General features: G+C 41.9%; 2 protein-coding genes across 4 annotated transcripts in view; one reads left to right on the top strand and one right to left on the bottom strand.

Moving 5' to 3' along the window:
• ANAPC10 (anaphase promoting complex subunit 10) overlaps positions 1 to 23023 on the top strand; it is a 134842-nt gene that overhangs the window by 46864 nt on the left and 64955 nt on the right. Inside the window, exon 5 of one of the 2 annotated variants that reach the window (XM_079989517.1) lies at positions 21987 to 22024. In XM_079989517.1, coding sequence (XP_079845643.1) covers positions 21987 to 22013 — 27 coding nt within the window. In that variant the 3' untranslated portion in view covers positions 22014 to 22024. Of the gene's footprint in view, positions 1 to 21986; positions 22108 to 23023 lie in introns of those variants that run through there. The other variant, XM_079989516.1, reaches the window with a different exon arrangement.
• The window catches only part of HHIP (hedgehog interacting protein), a 76743-nt gene continuing 76532 nt past the window's right edge, over positions 22813 to 23023 (bottom strand). Inside the window, exon 14 of one of the 2 annotated variants that reach the window (XM_079989493.1) lies at positions 22813 to 22952. In XM_079989493.1, coding sequence (XP_079845619.1) covers positions 22836 to 22952 — 117 coding nt within the window. In that variant the 3' untranslated portion in view covers positions 22813 to 22835. The remainder of the gene's footprint in view (positions 22953 to 23023) is intronic. The other variant, XM_079989492.1, reaches the window with a different exon arrangement.

Genomic DNA, 23023 nt, shown 5'->3' with positions numbered 1-23023 from the left:
ATATTACCCTCAGCTGTTCAAAAGTATTAAGGTACTGCAACATTCAGATTGAAGTCCATATTAAGAAGCACACCCAAACTAAAATAATAATAATAATGTTGGACTTGATGGTACCCCTAACCTAGTCACTAATTTCTGGCAGCAATTCTTTATGGATAAACATAATAAAGAGATCTAATATACGTGTCACATTTCTTTCCATTGAGCATAAATACTGTGAAAGCCATTGTTAAAGTGCATGCCAGATACTACACAACAGAGGTGAGATACGGGCTTTCTGCTGAACTTTGTGAGAAGTGAAAATCTGAGCTGGATTCCAGTTTCCACTATTCGGAGTGACACTAGATCCATCTCAGAATGCTCATTTCTCCTTGACAAAATTTTCCACCGAAGCAAAGAGAGAAGAAGAGTTTGGACTACCTGAAGGAGTCTCAAAGCGGCTAACATTCTCCTTTCCCTTCCTCCCCCACAACAAACACTCTGTGAGGTGAGTGGGGCTGAGAGACTTCAGAGAAGTGTGACTAGCCCAAGGTCACCCAGCAGCTGCATGTGGAGGAGTGGGGAGGCGAACCCGGTTCACCAGATTACGAGTCTACCGCTCTTAACCACTACACCACACTGGCTCCAAAAGTTTGAACACCTACATAGCCCAGCAAGAATCCACTGACAGCATACAAATCAATCTGGCTAACCTGGTCAAAAAATCCACTTCCTCTCTCTCTAACACATGTAAAAAAATATCACTACAGCCAACCAAAGACAACCAACCACACCCTAGGTGACCCCAACCCCTCTCAATACCAAGGAAATATAACACGTGAATAGTAAGACAACCCATACAAGTGACGCTGACACAAAACCCCACACATACACTAAATAGAAGAAGAGAAGCATTGCCACCCTGCCCTACCCCACTCACGATTCCCCCTCTTCCTCTTTCCCCTTCATTTCTTCCCAACCTAATACTGTATGCAACACTATTGTCTCACAAGAAATGAAACTGATCTGTAGAAAACACAACCTGAAAAAAGAGACAATGCATGTATTTTTGTAAACTAAGAAATATTTAATAATAATAATAATAATAATAATAATAATAATAATAATAATAATAATGTGCTGCAGAACTCCCAACCATCAGCAGATGTTGGTGTTAGTTTAAATATTTTACAAAGGTTTTCTTACGCTATTATACTAATTCAAGCTTTGGCAACTGCCAGCATGGTCACATTTTTTTTTTTTTAAAAAAAAACAGTTATTGAATGAAGGGCTTCTAACAAGATATGCTACTGCTGCCCTCCATTGTCTTGTATCTTAAAGCAGTTTCAGATAGTACAATCAGCAGCAAGGAAAGAAAACACAATTAACTAGCACTTTTACTCCTCATGTTTTTTCCAAAGGTGAACCCAACTTTCAGGGCCAAACGTGATGTGATGTTTCTTTAAAACAGCAGCTCTCTAGGGAGCTAATCTGATTTGGGACTGTGGCATAGAGGGGATGGGGGCTTTAACCATTTGCAGTGCTGTGGTCCTGATCCACATTGCACCCCCTGCCCAGCAGAGCTGGCCCAGTACATTTTGGCACTTGTGGCGAACTCACAAAATGGCGCTCTCCTGCCAGGGAAGAAAGGGTCTGTGAAGATCTGTGGCTGTAATTAATAATAATATTGAGATGTAGGTGCATCAATTAATAAAACCTTTTACATGTTTAAATATTTTGATCCACTTGGGGGAGAAATTTTCTGGTTGCTCATGTCTCTATTGTACTTCAACATTTATTTATATTTTTATATGTTTATTTATATATTTCAAAGACTTTGGAAATCTGTCTTTAGAAAGGTGTATTATTAGCTGTAGTATTCCACTCTCTGCCCTTAGAATGCAAAGAGAGCTCTTCAACATTTACTATAATTTCTCAAGTTATTTTTGTATCAGTTTCTCTAGCAGCTAACCAGGTTTGCTCAGTAGCCTAACCAAATCCATCCTAAATTAATTCTGCTTCCCTAGAACTATTCTTTAACTGGGGCTTTGCTGCTGCAGGCCAGGTGAGAACACATTTTATGCAATATTCAGAGGTTAAATAATAAGTAAAGGAGTCCAGGGCTGACTAAGAGTGATATAAGCAGTGGCTCATGACAATCGTATATAAATCATTATTATGCATTGTTCTTTATTTTTATTTTTTTAATAATATTTATTAAAAATTTTCCAGAATAAAAAGGAAAGATAGCAAGAAAGAAAGAAAAAACAGATATGATTTACACTTGGTTTCAGTGGCATCTTTCCCGGACTTCCCCCCCTCCCCCTCTTGTATTCCATTTCCCTTAAATTGATTCCACAGATTCTTACCCCAAATTTTAAAACCTTATTTGTAATTTTAAATAACCCATTTATTCCAAATTAATTTATCTTATTTATCTTAATGAACCATTTCTCCTTATATTTTATATAATTCCCTAAGATCGACCCCATTTCCCTTCCACGAATTCCCCTATTTTCAAACAACAGACATGAAAAAAGAAAAGAAAGAAAGAATATATAATTTTACAGCCTTTGGATTCCAAATCTCCCCCCCCCCCCATTCCCCGGTTCCAATCCCCAAAGTTCATCCATTGTCTACTGCCAGCCTGGTGTATCCACGTCTATATCTCAACTCCACTTTGCCGTCTTTTGATAGCTTTTAATTTCAGAAAGTCCAATCTCGAAAAAACTCTCAGAAAAAGTCATTGTTCTTCCATCCAGACCTCTATGTTTGAGAGTCTAACTTAAATTCAATTTCTTGGTCCTTTTAAAGTCTGGATGTTCCAAATACTCCAGCTTCAAATTTGGTCCAGCTCTTATTCCTCAGGTTGCTTTTTCCTGTTCTGCTCCAGAAACCTTCTAATTCAGAAACTTCTTGTTCTCCACAGAGGCTTTTGTTATTCAGGAACATAACTTGCGTCAAGTCCCTTCCTTTCTTCAATAGATAAATCCATTGTCTCCTTTAGTATAGAAACCTCTGTAGACAAAATAATGCTTCGTTTTTGCAGCTTTCCCAAGAGATAACAGATCCTGCTCAAATTCATAGTATTTTTCCACTTGCTGCTACTGTTGCAATGTCCCAGCCTCCCTCTAGAGGGAATATGGTAACTTAATTTCTTTCAAAATCAGACCCAAAAGTCAAATAACTTGTTGCCTTTATTTCCAATAATTTATGTCCAAATTGTAACAAATCTAACCAGCAAAGCCATTGTAACAAAGTTCTCTTTTATTTTCCTGCTTTGACAGCTACTTTGACAGCTGTCAAAGTTTCTGTGTCTCTTTACCAGTCTCTCATAGCGGATCGTTCCGGGTTCCCGGGGGGGTTGCACTTTAGTTCCCACAAATCAGTCTTCTCCTCCAGCACAATTATTGTAATTTCCCTTCGTGAAGTTAAATTTTTTTTTCAGGTAAACAAGTTCATCTCTCGATCTTAGTTGTCAAATCCTTGCGTTGAGCCATCTACAACGGGGGCGGACGGGGCGGACTTCCTTTTTGCACTCCCCCCGCTCGCTCCAAATTCAAAGATCAAATTTCCCTTTTAAGTCCAATCAATTTACTCACGGGTTGTTCCTTTTAGTCCAAATCCGAAATTTTCAAAGAAGAAGTCGTTGCTCTCCGCCGAATGGCATGCGGCTTCGCTGGGCAGGGGAAGCATTGGACTCACAGCACCACACCCCCCCCGTCACCCGCTCCGCAGCCTTTAAAAAGGCTCCTTCGCGGGTCGGGGGGGCGCAAACGGTGCCCGCCGAGTCACCAAGTCCATGGGCATCTCCGCCCATGGTTTTTGAGGGTCCCCGCGTCGCCGGCACGGCAGGACCCGACCCCTACCCAGCCGACTCCCTCCGGAGCTCGGAGGGAGTCCGCCATTTGGCGATGGTGCCGACCCGGAAGTCTATCGCTTCTCGGCCTTTTGGCTAAGATCAAGTGTAGTATGCATTGTTCTTTAAATGGGAGAAAAACTTTTAAGATTATTTTAGATTCAAAAAGATTGAGAAGGTAAGACTGCCCGCTTTTATCTCTCTGCATTGCTTTGCAAAGCGTAAGCACTCAGAAATAATAAATGACGTTGAGATTTCTATTTCAAATCTGTTTCATCTGCCTCTGGTTGTATTGATGTTTTTCTTCAGCACTCTCCCCCACCCCACCGCTGCAAACACCTGAAGGATGTTCAAACCCCACACGCCCATTTGTTAAAAGCATCAGCCTTAATTTTTTTGACAGAAGCTTTGTGAAATACAGCATTTCTCCAAAACAGTTGGAAGAAGGCTTTCTCCGTCCCTTGTTTTGTACTTGGTGATAGCAACTGAGCTCGGCAGCCCTGAGCAGCGAGTCCCTCGGGCCCCAGCTCTCACTTGGAGGGAAGCTGACCGCTTTGACCCAATCCAGATCTGATTCTCAGTTCTGGGGGTGTGGATTGGTATTAGCTTACAGCTCTGGCATGCCATTGTGTGAGTCAGCCTGCACCTTGCCCTCCCGCTAGTGCTATGAATAATAAACTGCGGGGAGAAGTTGCAAGCCAGTTAATGTGATGCTAGTGCAGGATGCTGCCTTCTCATGGCCACCTCCTCCTCCTCCTGCTCCTTCAGGATATCCAGAATCTGGTGTGGCTGGAAGCTAGGTACATCTGGAATGGGCTGGAGCAGCAAAGAAGCAGAGCGGTAAATGAACAAAGAGGACCTAACCCTACCCCACCCTGGAGTAAAGAGGCTTAGGTCACTAGAGGGGAGGGCATATCACTGCGGTGGGAAAGTGAGGCAGGGGAAACAGAATCAAACGTTTGTTTAAGGATTGAGAAGATCGGCCCAGCCCTTCTGCCTTGCCAGCATTTATGTGCAGTACAGTAGAACTTAACCGTAACCTCTCATTATCCTTCCATTATATATCGCATTAGGCTTTGGCAGTGAAGACAACCTAAGCCAGTGGCCTTCCTGATTTGTGGTTTCTACTTGGCTTACCTTACTCAGTTGAAATTTATTTTGTTTTGTTAATGGCCAATGACAGAGCAGGCCTCCAAAGCAGAGCTGCTCTGGCTGAGAGTCAATATATAAACATGCTGTATTACTGTGGGTTCTGGAAAAGACAGTTGAGCAAATCATTTAAAGCACATATTAGGTCTTGACAAAGGTGATAAGGGACGTTTTCCTCTTTTTTATATAGCCATTATTGCCTAACAGGGCTTCGGTGTCTAGGGCCTCCATGCTTCATGGTGCTGGAGGACTGTTTCTGTGAGGTGGGGGATTAGTCCCCCCAACCCCTCAATATCCCTCCTGCTTTGGGGGTTGTTGATAGCCATATAGGATGATGAGGAAGAAGAGTGACACGCCCAGCATATTGGTGCGGATGACAAACTGCATATCTGCCACCCTCCTGAAGAAAGACAGAGGGGGATCAGCCCATCACTTCTGCTTTGCATGTAGATGGGCCCTTGCAGACTGTAGAAAACCAGAGTCAGCCTGGGCTGCAGAAACCCAACAGCCTGTCCAGGACAAAGCGCCACACCCACTGCTGTACCTGCACCCAGGAAGGACCTCCTCCACTCCCACCAGCTGGCAGCAAGGACCGTTATTGATGCTCACAATTTATGTAAGGTATTTCATAGAATCATCTATTAGCTTTATACCCTCCAAGGGGCTCAGTGCACATGGTCCCCTTCCATTATATCTTGTAAAGTAAGTTAGGCTTGGAGATAGTGTCTGGCCCAAGGTCACCACATGAGCGTCATAGCTGAGTGAGAATTTGAACCTGCGTCTCCCCAGGTCTAGTCAAAACAATTTAACCACTATACCACATTGCTCTCTAAGCCATTGCCTTGTATTGTTCCCAGTGTTTATGGTCTGGATCAAAGCTTGGTTCGTGTCCTCCTTGCTTATTTATCTCACTTGCATCATCCTCCCTCTTTAGGCCTTTTCAAAATCAAGTACTGTTGGTGACATCCTTCCAACCTGATCCTAACTATTCCCACTTGTAGGAAAGGCTCATTGGGTTGCATCCAATAAAAGTTATACTCTAGAGTTGGACCCATTGAAATTAATGGACCCAAGTTAGTTATGTAGGAATAAAAATGGGTACAACCCATTGACAATTATGCCCCATTTCCCCATTAAAGTTAGTATTCCGATTAGCAGCTGAATTTTATGCACAAACTGTTTACATTTATGTTTTGCTATAGACTTTCTGTTTCCCTCAAAAGGTTTCATAAGATGCTTGGCCACTATGTTTCCATGACATTTCAAAGTCGCCTGAAGGTATATAATGCAGCCACCTTGCTGAAGCTAAGGAGGTCTGGGACTGGGAAGTGGCTGGAGACCCAGATAGATAGATAGATAGATATAAAAAAATTGTCCAGTAGCACCTTAGAGACCAACTAAGTTTGTTCTTGGTATAAGCTTTCATGTGCATGCACACTTCTTCAGATACATGCATACACACAAAAGCTTATACAGTACCAAAAAAAACCTTAGTTGGTCTCTAAGGTGCTACTGGACATTTTTTAAATTAAAAAAAATATTTTGACTGCATCAGACCAACACAGCTACTTACCTGAAGATGATAGATAGATGATAGATAGATAGATAGATAGATAGATAGATAGATAGATAGATAGCCTTGTGCTCCTGGGAAGAAGGGTGGATTTTAAGTGTAATAAACTAATGAATAAACCCTGAGCTAATCTTGAAAATGGGCATTTGGAAGAGTCGAGACTTCTCACAAAAGGTGTAAGCCACTTCGGAAGTTTCTGCTGATGAATAAGTTTCTGCTGATGTATAGCACAGAAGTGGGGAAATGTAGCCGTCCAGATCTTGCACGACTACAGCTCCCATCATCTGTGACCATGGACTATGTTGGCTGGGGTTGATGGCAGTTGGAATCCAACATCTGGAAGGTCACAGGTTCCCATCATGGGCAGTCTTCAGGAACGTGTGATACGTTATACCTGAAAACTGGTGTGTGTGTGTGTGTGTAAGGAAATAATGCAGAGGTTCAGTAAAGGATACAGGGAAGGGGTAACCAACAACATCTGGAATCTGACTGGAAAGAAGGAATAACTGAAAGTGCAACTCGTAAGGGAAAACAGAATGCAGATTGCAACCAATTAGCAAAGATCAAAAGTTCCCGTGGAAAGATGCTGTGGTTGAAAGCAGCATAAAGTATTACAAAAGACAAACGTAGTTGTTTCTTCTTACTTGGAAAGCTTTATTGGAGCTTCCTCTCACACTGAAGATCTCTGCATATTTAGCTCAGCTTGATATTTGGGCTGCAGCAAATCTACTGAAGTCAGAGGCATGGTTTCCAAGTGGCAGGGCAAAATAAATAGCAACTTGCGTGGCTCTGCATTCAGAGCTTGTATTAATATTTCACAGACTTCTTTCCCAACCCACACAGCAAAAGGCTCATGATTTCATTATTATCTTAGGAAAGGCAGCCACACAACTATCTTGTGTAATTTGCCACAACGTATCATTGGCTATATATGTTACACTGCATTGGCGCTCATAAATCATGTTATCATCACCTTTTCCGGTCACATGGAGCCAATCATAACTGCCACTCTCCATTTCATGCAGAAGGCAAACTTCAAAGCAACCCTGGGACACCTCCAGCACCACTTTTTCTGTCTCAATGCACGGACTACAGCCCAACGCCTCCTCTTTTGGAGAAGCCTTGTGCCACCACTGAAAGCCCATCTGACGAGGAAGCATTGTGAAATATCTGAAATCTCTAGAAAGGCTTTGTGTCTGCCCTGTAATAGGTTGCAGGGATGGGAAAGAGTCACTCCGGCTTGGAAATGTAGGACTTTCCTGACCATTGTACCAGATTCTTTTCTCTCCCCTTTATTCTTCTCCCTAAGTCTTCCATTGGTCTTGTGGGCCACAATTGTGCAGTGGAAAAACCCTATAGGCCTACAGAGAAACTTAAATGCAAACTACAGCTGCTCATTGAGTCAAGGTTATTAGTTGATTACCTAATCAATTTTCAGACAAATTATTAATCCATAAAACTTAAATAAATGTGTATATTACCAACACCTCAAAACTGGTACCTCTTGGGAAGATTGAAGGAAGTTCAAGGTGACTTACAATTTAATAATCACAATTTTAATAAAAACAAAACACCATCTGGATATTTTCTGTCAGAGCTGCCTCTAGGTCCCAGCTCACAGAGGACCAACGCTAGGCTGTCGTAATGTACAAAAGTCTTTATTGAAGTTCAATTTCCATTTCAAAGCCGCAGCGCGCAGCCCTACGTCTTAAACCCTAGACCGGCGAAGTCCCGTCTGAATCTCCTCCCCTCTGACACCAGTTTAAGATCCTAGCCCTGCTCCACCTTTTCCGCTGCTCTCTTCTCCTCTGGGTCCTCCTGCCCGCTGGGGCATTCCCCTTTCTGGACTCCTCTGACGCTGAGTCGCTTAGCTCCTCCCCCTGCCTCCGGCGGGCTTTAGGACCCGGTTCCCAATCCTCATTCTCTGCTGTCCCACGCTCCTGTACATTTGAACTTGCCTCTCGCGCCAACCCAGTGACCTTCCTCCTGACCGTTACACTACTTCTGTCACTGCTTCCCTCTTCCGGGATACTGGCCGGATCTGACCTCCCCTCCGTTGTCTGACTCTCCGATGGAGGCGTGGTCAGCCCTGACTCCTCTCCTCTCCCTGCTGGGGGAGACGCTACTCCCGATACCTGTGACTCTCCCCCCCCCCACTATGCTCTGGTGGGGAAGCTGGTCCTGATTTCCAACTGCTGCTCTGGGAGTCCCCGCTGGCCCCTTGCTTCTGGGGTGTCCCCCTTGGGACCCCCCTTGCCCTGGCCACCGGCGCCCCCTTCTGTGAATCTTCCGATTCGCTGGAGAGGCTCATGGAATCTCTCGGGCCGCTGTCATCTTCTCCTACGCTGCCCTCAGATTCTTCCCCTTCGCTCTCCATCTCCCCTCTTCCCTGTGCTTCTGCTCCTGAACCCCTGACATTTTCCTTTGCATTTCCTGCCTTAGTAATGGTCCAAACATAGTTTTAAAGATATAAAATATGCCCTCCAACAATTAAAACCTTCCCCTACCAACCTCTCACTGTTCACTCACATTCTCTAGCGCTACAATGAAGATCTTGTACAATTTAACAATGCCATTCATTCTTCAAGGCTAACCTTGTCCACTTTTGGAAAATGGAGAAATAGAGTATCTCCCTGCAGTTGGGTAGCCAAAACTTGTGGTTTTGCCACAGGAGGAGCCATCAATCTAGAAACACCCTTAAAATCTCTAAATCATATGACAGCTGCTTGGATTACAAATGTGGGGATTGCTTTATTTGCTTGGTGTGTGTGTGTGTGTGTGTGTGTGTGAGAGAGAGAGAGAGAGAGAGAGAGAGAGAGAGAGATTCCACTCATGCAACAGAACTTCCCCTTGCTTTCCAATCCATGCACCCCCACAAACATCTGCTCTGGAGAGTCCCCCAGTCCTCTGCAACAGATTTTGAAGGTGTGTGGGGAAATACAGGGGAAAGCAGAAGAGGGGAAATTCCATTGCGCAAGTAGGTTGCATGAGTGGAACAGCTGCACTAGAATACAACACATTTTGGAAGTATTTTCAACCCTGACAAAGTGCAACAACATCCGTGTTACTTTGTAATAATCACTACCCTCTGGAAACTTACAGCATTGTATGACCATGAACCACTGGTGAGCCAATTATTATTATTATTATTATTATTATTATTGTTGTTGTTGTTGTTGTTGTTGTTGTTGTTGTTGTTATTGTTATTGTTATTGTTATTGTTATTCCACACATCTGACGGGGTTGACCCAGCCACTCTTGGTGGCTTCTAACAAATTATTAAAGCACAGTAAAACATCAAACATGAAAAACTTCCCTATACAGGGAATACTGATGTTCTGTTTGTTCTGCTATATGGTTAATACGACAGAATCAAAGAATGGCCATGTTGGATGAAACTCATTTTCTATAATTCTGTTTGCACCATGCACATAACAGGCATGTATCAAGTTCTCAAAAATAAAATAAAATGATGCCGAGCTGTTTTACTCATCAGTAATACATAAAAATGATCAAGTTACTTTTGTTGCATCACTGACAAAGCAGCTGTCTGCAAGGAGCGGATCTTTGAAGGGAACATCCTGACATTCTTCCTCGCTTCTGTTCTGCCCATTTGAAAAACTTGCTGTGGTTCACCCTTCTTGCTCCTCTTCATGCTCCAAGCGCATGCAGCGCAGCTGTTTCTACAGCTTCATCGCTTCTTAGGTGTTGTTGTTTAGCCGTTTCTCTTGCCTTCCTCAATGCCTCTTTCATTGAGACACAGAGAGATTGTCAGGAAGAGCAATATTGGAAAGCCATTATATGCGGTTTCTGCCAACAACTAGACCAAAAAAAAAATGCTATAGTTCATTTAACTTATTCAGATGTTATCTGTATCCCATCCACAAATGCTACTTAGCAATGTAGAGAGAGAATAATTACAGAGAGCTGAATTTTAGCTTTTAAAAAATTAAATTTGATTCTGTGAAGATAAGCCTTGATTCTAGATGGTACATTCTTGACATTTGACATTATTATTATTATTATTATTATTATTATTATTATTATTATTATTATTATTTTGTGTGTGTGTGTGGTTTTTACGGACAGCATTTGTTTTTTAAACAACTTGGACAACTTGTTTGGCTTATTTGTGTATTGCAGTTTATCTGTGGGGCACATCAGCATAAATGTGCAATCACCACATGGACAAAATATCGGATGAGTTTAAAGTAGAGTTAAAAAAGGATGTTGACAAGACTAGTTAAATTAAGCCGGGTGGAGGAGGGAGCTCTGCATGTTCAAATTTCACTTTGACCAAGTCATCAGAAGGTGATTTTACATCAGTCTTATGAATGTAACCTCACATAAGTTCATTTGCAGTACGGGAAAAGGGAATCACTGCAGGAGGAGCAGGTGCACAAGGGCCTGACACTACTACTACCTCTGTGACATCCATTCTGCCTTCAGCCTCCCTTGCTGAGCAGGGAGGCCTGAAGGGAGTCCATTTGGTTGACTGCACAACTGGGAACCCTGCATTATCAGGTCCCAGGTGGGAAGAAGAATGGAATCAGAGAATTGTAGAGTTGGAAAGGACCCTGAGGATCATCTAGTCCAACCTGCTGCAGTGCAGGAATTTGCAGCTGTCCCATACAAGAATCAAACCTGCAACCTTGGTATTATCATGGGGGGAGCATTAGAATAGGCTGGTGCTCATCTCCATGTCTCCTACGCATGTTGTGACCCCTGTCATAGCTCACTGGTAGAGCACATTGTGACTCAAGAGGGCTAGAGTGACATCAGGCATTACTACGTTAGGACAGGAGAAATGCTAGCCAGGATCCGTGAAATGGTGAATGCCAATCTTCATCAAGATCAGACGATTTTCCCTTGTCAAAAGTAACATGCAGAGTGGCCCTCCTTTGTTGTAACTTGGATTTTACTGAATTAGTGCTTTTCAGTCCAACCCTAACCATGTAAATAAGTCAGAAGAAAGTCCTGTTGAATTAAAGGGGGGCAGGGTTACTCTCAGGTAAGTGGAGGTAGAGGGACGCAGGTGGCGCTGTGGGTTAAAGCCTCAGCGCCTAGGGTTTGCCGATCGAAAGGTCGGTGGTTCGAATCCCTGCGGCGGGGTGCGCTCCCGCTGCTCGGTCCCAGCGCCTGCCAACCTAGCAGTTCGAAAGCACCTCCGGGTGCAAGTAGATAAATAGGGACCGCTTACCAGCGGGAAGGTAAACGGCGTTTCCGTGTGCGGCTCTGGCTCGCCAGAGCAGCGATGTCACGCTGGCCACGTGACCCGGAAGTGTCTCCGGACAGCGCTGGCCCCTGGCCTCTTAAGTGAGATGGGCGCACAACCCCAGAGTCTGTCAAGACTGGCCCGTACGGGCAGGGGTACCTTTACCTTTACCTTAAGTGGAGGTAGGATTGCAGCCTCATCATCCCAATCTATTTTCACTCAAATAATAAAAACAGATGAATTGTTTACTGAGCACCCGTCTTGATTTGCTTGCAGAAAGGTTGGAGCGTGCTCTTATTTGTTTATGTGGAAGGTATACAGCAAGGACTATTCATTCTGATTTCATTGCAATTTGGATGATGGTTGTACATTTGTCCATGAATCAGTTGTTTATCCCACATCTACTTGTGCACTTTCCCATCACTTTCCTAACCACAATTTTTTAAAAAGTTAAGTTGTTGTTCCAGAGCAGTTTAATCCTCTTTAATTGTGCAAACCTGGATTTCCATCATGTGATTGAATCCCTCCTGGAAAATGCTGACATTCTGAAGGTGACCAACAACAACAAACAGCCAAACAGCAAGAGAGAGGTTAGGCCGAGATAGTGATCTGCCAAAAAGGCACCCAGGGAGCTTTTGTGGCTGTGGAGAACAAAGCCCGGGCCCCCTGCATTCAAATTTTAGCTCATTGAAATAATATTTAGAAGCACAGAGATGTCTGTGCATAAACCAACTTCCTAAAGAGATTTTAAGCATTAAGTATAATGCTGTTGGGTTCAATTCAAAGCCAGATAATGGCTTTGAAATGCAGAATATTCAGCAGTCAGATGCAAAAAGAGCCAACAGATGGAAAAATGAAATGTGCTCTCAATCTACTTGGGAAGTTTGACTTGTCTGTAGATGTAGATGTTGATGAGAGATCTCAGGATTAAGTTACCTTAAAGAAGTGAATGGGTGGTCTTAACAAAAATTAATATTTGAGATAAAAATCAAAGTGGAAGGGTACAGAGAGAGGGATAAATTGTTAACCTTTCTGTTTAGACAGGGATTCAGTTTCAGTAGAAACTCATTTTTTAAAAACATGACAGCTTTGGCTTTCTTAGCAGGGAAATAGTTTGTGGGCAGAGGTATGACAAACTTCCACAGCTGCTCAGAGAACGTTTTTTGGTTCACCTGAGGTTTTGCATTTAACTTGATGTGAAATGGTAAAGGACAGCTGTATGTATGCATGCAAGGGGTAAATAGCTTTTCTTTAAAAAAAAGTTTTTTGTTTTTTTTTAAACCAGAAGAGTAATAACGCAATTTAGTTGTGTTCTGAGAAACCCATTAAAAGGTTTTCCAGAGGGATAGTCATGTTGGTCTGTTGCAGCGAAAAGTGCCAAGACCTTAAAGTCCTAAGAAACCTATTATGGCATATGTTTTACGGACCACTGGAATCTCTACTTCATCAGATGTATGAAGTGCAATCTTCAACTGGAAATCATATACATTGTAAAAATGGGGAGGTTGGCATTAAATGCCAATGAAATGCAAAAAAATACAGTCAGTGGTGATTCAATTGGATCTTGAATGCATGCAATAGAAGCATAGTGGGAGTAATAGATGCTTAACAGAAATAGGACCTGAGTGCAAAAGCAATTCCAAGCAGCTGGAGGTAAAGCATAGTTGATTATAAACTGATTGTAATTTTTGTTTCTATGGTGCAGTTGTGCATTAAATGTGTGGAAACTTGCAGTCAAACCTAACAATGCTAGTTAGTATATGAAGGGGTTAAGGACCACAGAGTTCTAAATTGCTAGAGGGTCACATCCCCCCTCTTCTCCAGATTGTGACCTTGGATTAAGTAAGTAAAGCATTTTTTAATTTACTTCAGTGTGGCCTGTTTCATTGCATGTGAGTACAAGGGGGCCAGCTGCCTCAAGCAGCTGGAATGGAATTAAAAGAAGGTTTAATAGTCTATTTCTATGCTTCTTTAATCTGCCTAACAATAGGATTTAAACTGCTACCAGGACTCTTTATGTGATAGCTCTGTGTTTTTAGAAACAGGCACCAGCCATTTCCCCTTTGTTAGTTAACCCACACACGTGGGTCTGTAGAGAATTAAATATAATTAATATATCTTCTTATCAATACCCATCATAATGCATTAGCCCTCCTTTTTAGAATGATAATGAAAGGCAAAGTCCCACAGTTATGATGGGACTGCGTCACATCAGAATTCAGGTAGGAAACTGTATTCTAGAGCTCATACAGTCACATGAGAGGGTTATATATTATACCTGCCTTGTATGCTTACATTAGTTCTAAGGATGGATTAACATGTTTATTTTACCAATGGTAACATTTGTACTCAACAAAATTCCATTGTTCTGTTTTGGGGTTTTTTTTGCACTGGTTACATTTCATACTAATGCCCCCCGTCATGCTTCACCCATAGTCTGACGTGGCATAGTCCTACATTAACAGCCATGAGCCTTATATCACCTTAAAGACTAAAAATTTATTATTTGCATTGACTTTTAAATTCCACGTGTCTTCCAAGAAGCTCAAGGCAGTGCCCAGTTTTATTTTGGCACAAGTTTTTATGGACTGGAATCCACTCTAGCACTCCTACAATATGATCATCAGTTTATATAGATCAGGCCTAAAACTTGTACACCAATCACTGTTATTTCCATTTTTAAGGCTGAGGAGATGGAGGAATTTGTCAAGGCAAAACAAAGCAGGCCTAAAGCCAAGATCCTGCCAACTGGACCATACTAGCCTAATTGGAACAAAACATTGAAAGGGTTGCAAGACCCTTGGCAAAAGGAGGCATGACATTTCCCTTCTCCTTCCATCCAACTGAATTTTTCTGGAGTGATGTCCAGTTCCCAGTCCCCACCCAGGCAGCATTGCATGAGGTAAGGGAGCCCTCCATGTAGCCCCACCACTGGGTGCTGCGTTACGCTTTCCCTGCTTGGAAGTCTCTCATAACTACCTCACACCTGGCTATATTTCAAAGATTAATGAGCAGCATCTTGTCAGGTTTAATATATCACCCTGCTTAAGTTTACTTTGACGATGTAATCATAAATTCCCTGACTTGTGGACTACTCCTTCAGGATTTGCATGCAAATTATAAGGAGAAAGGAGGGAAAATACAGAAAGGATCATATAATAGAATAAGTGCCAGTTTGGAGAAAAGGAACTGTTATTTTTATTAATTTTTTTAATGTTGGGCTTTCTCTCTCAAGGATTACATGCAGACTAAACAGAGTTGAAGCCATAAAAATTTAAAGACACCAGAAAACATAATAAAAATAAAATCCTTTTTAGGTATGAGGAAAATTTATACCCAATTATACCACCCAAGCAGAGCTGTTAATTAACCTAATGAGAAAATATGTTCCATTTCCATGCTCCAAAAGCATCTGATACTTCTCAAAGCAACATCTATTCATTATGCTGAAGACACATCCCAAAAATGGTACCTAGAAGCAAGTTCTCAGGCAAAACAGAGAGGACAGAAGAAAATTCCCTGTTAATGGTATGTGTAAAACACTAACAGGTAAAGCTAATCTCTTTGTAGCTATGGAAGCCTCCATTAAACTCATAGCATAGAACATAGGACTGCTGAAGAAGCCTTTTCTGTTTGTTTCTGTGAAAAGTGATGGTGTAAGGCCAACGTGACTCCTCTGCATTGGGCTTTATGCCGTGTATGTTGTTGGAGCTCCCAAAGCAAATAGTTTATCTCACCAATACAATATTATTATTGATGCTAGCTTTCAGATATATCTTCCTTGTAAAAAAACAGGGTGCAACATTTGAAATGAATGTGTGGAATATCCATGTATGGCGATGTGATGAACCTATTAATCAAGAGGAAGAACCCATGGCTAGTGCTCTTGTAAAATTCACCATCGGACATACTGGTTAAGATAAACCCATGGAACAATGCTTACATTGTGAGTCCTTAAGTTATCACAACGTGACAAGCTTCACATCATTCAAACAATGCCTTAGTCAATGCCTGGGATTGGCACTATGTGACCCTAGGTACTCGGATGCTACAGCAGACAGAAGGAATCTTCACCTTGGATCACTTTGGGAAATGGTAGAATATTGGCCTTGCATAAAGAAGGTCCTGGGTGCAATCCCCAGTATCTCTATGTAGGGCTGGGAATACACCCAATCCAAAAGCCTGCTGCCAAACCCTGTGTTGATACTGAGTTAGATAGACCAATGGTCCAACTCAGTATAAGGCAACCTTTTCATAAAGCAAAGGAAATATGGAAGGAGGCAGGTGAGAGCCATACAAGGGAGAACTTACATTCATCACATTACATTTTTCTAGAGGGGTAGCTGTGTCTACAGCAGGATTAACATCAAAGGGTCTTGATCTTCATGGACCACAGTCCACTTCCTTAGCTGTCACAGAGAAGATGCAGCTGCTGCACTGCTGCTGCTGCTTCTTTTGTCCTCACTGCTAACATGGCAGTGATGCTGCCAATCGTTTCCCGGAGATGGTGCTCCACTTTTCGCTGGTAGGCTATGCTTTCAAGCAGGTTCCTCCTAACTTTTGGGTACTTGCTCTCCTACCTCGTCTGCTTTAGGTGGCAGTTAAAGGAGAAGGGACAAGAGGACTGGTGGTGAAACAGAGTGGGAAGGCTGTGCAATGCCCGCAGCTTGTTTTCTGGGATGGTTGCAATTTTGGGAAAGCCCAGGTAGAGCACCTCTTGGTGTATGCCCTCCTTCTGGTAGTGTTTGTGGCCAGCAGTTGAGTAACACCAAGAGGCTAAGTCTACCCACTATTTAAAATTTTCCCCAGAGTGGGGCAGAGCTGCAGAGCCACCCATCTCTACTGGCATCCCTACAACATACCTGGATGGTAATGGGTCAAAGTAGGTTGGCAAGGTTGGGGCTGTGCAGGTGAACTAGTGGAGCCAAACCAGTGAAGCCTCCTTCTGGCTCATCCATGCAGCTCTAACCTGAGCACCATTCTGTCCCATCCCTGTGCCATCCAGGTACATTACAGCAATGCTAGTATGAGAAGGGTGGTTCTTCAGCTCCGTCCTACCAGAGGGGACACTACGGAGGTTGACGCAGATCCTACATGTTAGGTGCCCTGGAGTATTTAAAACTTGCAGGCACCAATTTTTTTTTTATTTTTTTTTTTGGGGGGGGAGCTTTGACAGCTGAAAGCCTTTGCCATGTAAGCTCACAAATATCATTCATACAATATACATGGTTCATCAAAGTAAGTAAGCAATGCTTTACAGACTTTAATTAGCAAATATATAAATATCAGTTTGAACAGTAAAGTGGAGACATTTAAAGCCAAAGAAACAGAAGAAATGAGAGCAGCATGTTGATTCCTGAATCTTTAAGTTAGATACCCACCTCCAATTAGATCCCCTAAGTCAGTAGCTGTCATAACAGTGCAATTGATGGAGCTAATGTTAGTGTTAGCTTGAGCTGGTGGCATATGCCCAGATATGGTTACAGTCCTCCTAGCCTTCCTTTTTTGCAGTCCTAAATGTATTTGAGCTGCTGGATCCCTGTAAACGTCAATGAAACTTCACTGGCACAAGTGCATTTGTGATCACAGCCAGGATAAGCAATTGGTGTTTTTGAATTGCAAGATGACACAGTTCATAAATAACTCTCAGGGTGGGTCTGACCTCACAGCAATCCACCAGCATTCAAGGGATGCATGAAGTCCCAATGTGCTGAACTACATTTTCTCTCACTTTTGTAAATTTCAGACTTTATTGAATATAAATGTAACATGTTATACTTCTTTATTTTTTAAAATCCCTTTCCTTTGCTCTTGATCTTCTCCTGAGTAATGGAGCCATCAAAGCCTTCTGTGACCATTACAAACTGCAGCTGCAGCAATAATATTACGTTTCCTAGCAGGTGTACTCTCCACCCATTAGTTTGTAATATTGTGAGGAGGTGGGGTCCCAAATGCAAATCCTTTGATTCCAAGCTGATCAGGTGACTCCACCCTTCCTGGCAATTGGCGATGAGCGTCCAAACAGCCTAACACCTGAAAAACTCCCATGAGACAGATTGGTTTTTTTTACAAAAAAATCCTAAATACAATTCTACTGAAAAAGAAAAATATAACCCAGATGTTGTTTTGAGGTGTTGATGGAATGAAAGACTCATTATTCCAAATGGACACCATCCTGAAATCACATCCTGGCACGTCTCTCATTTCAATGAGATTACTTAAATGCAGTGGCTTGCAGGATGGAGGCCAGCTGAGCATTCCCAGGACTTGAGGTAAAACCCATATGCAAAGTTCTTCAAAACAAAAATGAAAGGTCAGGTGCATATTAATTACAAGACGTATAAATATGTCAGCAGGTTTTTGTAACTTCTTAATAAATCACCAAAGCAAGCAAAGCCAGCTCATGATGGCAGGACCATATGCTGAGTAATTAGGGGCTGAGCCTTATGGTGTTCGTTTCTGTGCAAAGAGCCTATCAAATGTAACACATATTTTTTTTGGTCCTGCCTCTGATATTATAATAACCAGGCGCAACTGGATGGAAGCAGAGGTGCACCTCTATCCATCACCATGGTGGAAAAGCTGCAGCTGTCATGCAGCTGCTATGGGCACAGCCAGGAAAAATAAAACACTGCAACAGAAGGGAAAGGGGTACCTGCTTTGTACCAGCTCAAGCTCTTGCCTGCTTAGCTTAGCTTGGCCTTATTTGACGTGGGTAGCAGCAATTCAGGGTCACACGTAGAATCTTTCATGTTGCCTGCTACCTGATCCTTTTAGCTGGAGGAGCCAGGGATTAAAGCTGGGACCTTCTGTCTGCAGATCATGTGGTCCACCACTGAGCTACAGCTGAATATAGCAAAAGTTGGTTGCAATGTGCTTTCATTGAGTCAGCAGCATGTGGGTTAATTACATTAAGGCTGCAATCCTGTGACAAATAACCTAAGCGTCAATACCACTGAATTCAATGGGAATTACCTCTGAGTAGACGTGCCTAGGCTGCTGCTGCTAAATCCAATTTCACTGCTTTTTATTTTCTTGCATTTATATCCCGCTTTTCTTCCAACATGGAACCCAAGGTGGCATACATGTTCCCAGGTAGTCTTCCATTTGAGCACTGACCAGGCCCAGCTCTGCTTAGTTTGAAACATGGGACTAATAACTGGGCTTCAGTTGCAACCCTAGGCACATTTACTTAATTTCATCCTTCTCCTTCAAGAGTCACCCCCCCAACCAAAAAAATTCTAAATGTATTTTGTGGAGTGGGGAGGGATATAGCAAACATACTTGGAGAGATTAAAAAGTAGATGTTTTATTGTTATATAAGCAAGCAGACAATGTTTGAAAAGTTGAAGGAGAAATACAAATATGTAATATACTAAACTTCATTAACAATATGTAGGCTTTGTTGTGTAGCATTGAAAACCAAGACTTCAGCTATGGCTCCTTGCTTCCTTGTTCAAACACATGTCTCCCATGTTTTAGCTGATAACATTATGATGTCTATATACACTAGTGTGATAAAGATATGCTACATATAGAATGAGGATATCTATAATCATGTGTGATCTGAAATCAGTGTTAGAGCTGCACTTATTTTAAAATAATTGAAAACTTTTAAATTGTAAAAATGCCATAAAAAGCCATCCCTTACTCCTTGTAAATGCAACCCTGCAAATTATCACGTTACAGGGAAGTTGTGCTGAGCAAGATCTGCAGGCTTGGTACAGGAATGGACCAATGAACATCACTGCTTGTTACTCCAGAGGCATGGGAACAGATATAGGATTACCTTCTTCATTTGTTCAGACCTCCTCCTATCTGGACTAGCCACATATCTCTGCATGCATCCTGTTGTACTGGTGCTTTGTTTTTAAAACAGTAAGAGTTACTCTTTGTTCTGCTTGACAGATTAATCATAAAGAGCTGAAACCAAGAAAAGCAGAGCCCTGTTTTAGTGTGAGGAAGAACATAAGAGGAGTCTGCTGGATCAGACCAATGGCCCATCTAGTTCAGCATGCTGTTTCTGCAGCGGCCAACCAGTTGCTTGTGGGAAATTACTAAGCAGGATTTGAGCACAATAACACTCTCTTCTCCTGTGGTTTCCAGCAACTGGTATTCAGAAGCATTACTGCCTTTGAACATAAGGGAACCTCAGCCTTGCTGTTTCCTTAACATTCCACACAGATGACACTGTCTTGTGATAAGGAATGATGAGGAAACCCAAAATACTGCATTGTCTAGCTTATCACAAAGGGCAGAACCACTGCTCTCTGTATGCCATTATAGGTGCCAGTTGAGAGTGGGGCAGGAATGGGTTTGGTTTTGCACTTGTCTACATGATTTCCTCACTATGCAGTCAGGTACTGAAGGGCAGAAGCACCAGAGAGGCATGGAGTGAGACCCAGATAATTTATCCACCTAGCACAGGACCAGCATATTCAGACTTCAAGCGTGACCAAGCACCCTGCTATTATGAAGTGTCCCAACATCATCCCATTCAGCATCAGCGCAGGAAGCTGAGCCCTGAAAATCCAGCATGTTTGGAACATAAGAGTTCAGCAGCCCTCTGCAGTTCTGGACACAGTTAGTTATTTTGAGCAGTCATAGATATAGGAAATAAATGGAAATAGAGTTGCCCATGTTTTACTTACCAGTCCTTAATTCTATGATAATTCCATTGATAGCCTGGGCCTCTCTACACCCATAGATTTCTCTTACCTTTGACTGTACCAACTGATCACTGCACCTTCAGTGGTACAACTTCAGCCCTTAAGGCTGCAACCCTGTCCCCAATTATCTAGGAATATGGAACATGGTGGGATATAAATCCCAGACAACATACATAGACATGCCCTAAATTTCATGCAGTTCCTTTAACATGGACTTGGTTGAGTGCCAGTCTGTAGCTTTTGGCCTAATTGTATGCCCTGGACTTGCAACATAATAGTCAGCTGACGGAAGAAAATATATAGGCCTGCTATAACTAATTAGAGAATAGCTTAATGGTGGCACCTTAATATCACAAGAACTGTGACATTTCTGCCAAATATCCAGGCTCTCAAGAGTCATGTAATGACAGACCAGTGGGTCTACACACACTTGTCACTATTAATGGTTGCTATAGTTATTTATACATTATTAGTTAAATATTTTTCATAAGAGCGTTCTTGTTTGCATTGTTCTTTAAAGGTGAGAGATAAAATTACGGAAATTCATTCAACTTCATAAGTAGATATACGCATATGCACTGGTGTATGCAGAGTTTTTTTGCTCATGAGAGCACTTTCTACCCAAAATATAATTGCTGTGGAAACAAAGACAATATTTCAAAATAACCTCATTAGAATTGCAGGACCAGGAGAGGCTAATGAAAGAAAAGCTTGAGCACAAGTACAAAAGTCATACGCTCTTTTTTGAGCCTATTAACTGACTGCCCCACCGACCTTAATTTTTACTGGGGGCAAAAGTTTCATTGTAAACTTCATTTTTAGGGTCACATTGTGAGTTGCCATGGTGTGAGCTTAATTAGCAATGAAATTGTCACAGAAATAATTTACATATTTTTGCATGCTATTACTCAAGGTAATTACTATATTCTGTTAAGCCTCTTATTAAGGCTTAAAGGGCAGTTTTTAGAAATAAGGCTTAAAGTCATCCACTGACTTCTTCAATAATTGTGGTGCTTTTCATAAATATGAAGCTTAGTTTTTCAGTGAATTTACTGAAAACAATTTATTTCGATCAGGGAGTTCTCATGCTATATTATACACTTGTAGGAGACATTCACAGACACACATTCCTTTCCATATTATTCCAATTCAATATTTTAATTGTGTAGTTTGGGCTGTTTCAATTGCTACTCCAGTTCAGTATTATAAAACAGACGTTGTGTCATTGCCACTTGCACTGCAATTAGTTATTGCAAATTGGCAAGAGTTTTGGGGTATTTTTGTATAACCACTAACAAAATAATGCCATGATTTCAGTTATTATATATCCCTGTGTTTTTTTTTATGAACCAATGTGTGTGGTTGACATATTTACTCCAAGATTTTAACCTTCTATAAGAATGCAGCCTTGGGCTCTTGTTACCAGAGTTTACCTTCTATTGTTTAAATTGCTTGAAAAACATAGGAACCGAACATATTTGCTTGTCATAGATGAAGTTTTGCTAGCTATGAAAAAAAACCCTCTCTTTCTCCCTCACCCAGGTCTGCATGGAAATACCAGCTATTTGAATCATCTAAATGTGAGTTGCTTGTAAACGCTGCAATAACTTCATTCTTACTCTGGCAGAGCTATGTGAACAGTGTAATGTGTAATAAAACAGCACGATTTGATAGATTTAGACAGCTGCCTCATTCTCTAGAAGTTCACATTTTGTTAATGCCACCCCCACGTTGAATAAGAGAAGATTAGAAGGTAAGGTCAATGTACGAAAATGGTTGCCAGGACATTTTTTTTTAATTGTAAAACTTTTTGTGATGTGATTCAGTAAAAAGACTATAGGGAGAAAGCAATGGAGACAAAGGGCTGCTATTAACCTACAGATGCAGGCTATTGCAGGGTTCATTGCGAGATTTGTCACACTGCTTAGCCAATGAGGTGCTAGCATGACTGGAAGAGACCACCCTTTTCTGGGGTAAGAGGGTAATTTGGTCTCCATGCTCATTTAATCCTGAACCTTCTCTGAATAGAGTGTCAGTTGGGTCTACATTGTGCAAAATTATGCATGCACTTTTTAATGCTGCCCCATTGTTCACTAAGCACTCGACCAAGATTTCTCAACCAATTTCCATTTGTCAGGAGGTCACTTGAAACCCAAGAGGAATCATAGGTGGATGGCAAGTGCAGGCGCTGCTTCCTTCTGCTCTCTCTAAAACAGATGTTTGGACACGAACAGCTTACCTATTGCGTTTTGCTTACAAATTGCAGCAGTACTAAAATTTATGAAGAAATGGCTTGATTTCATTTAGTGACTGAAGAACTCACTCTTATAAATGCGTTCCCTCTCCTACAGATACCATTGTCAAGGAGGCTGGGGATGTTTGGTCAAAGTGTCAGGCTACATTGCTTAAAACATTGCACACTGTTGGTGTAGGAGGAACAGGTGTTTGATGAACTGTGGGACGAAGGGCACCCTTGCTCTTCCCTTCTCTCTGTGTGGGAAGACTTCTCTGCAAAAACAATAGCACAAAGAGAAATTGATATACACCGCAAGTATGAACACACAGACTACAGCACAAGT

This window comes from Podarcis cretensis, assembly GCF_951804945.1.
Source record: "Podarcis cretensis genome assembly, chromosome: 9".
In the NCBI taxonomy this organism is placed as follows: Eukaryota; Metazoa; Chordata; class Lepidosauria; order Squamata; family Lacertidae; genus Podarcis; species Podarcis cretensis.
This window is presented reverse-complemented; position numbering and strand designations above follow the sequence as displayed.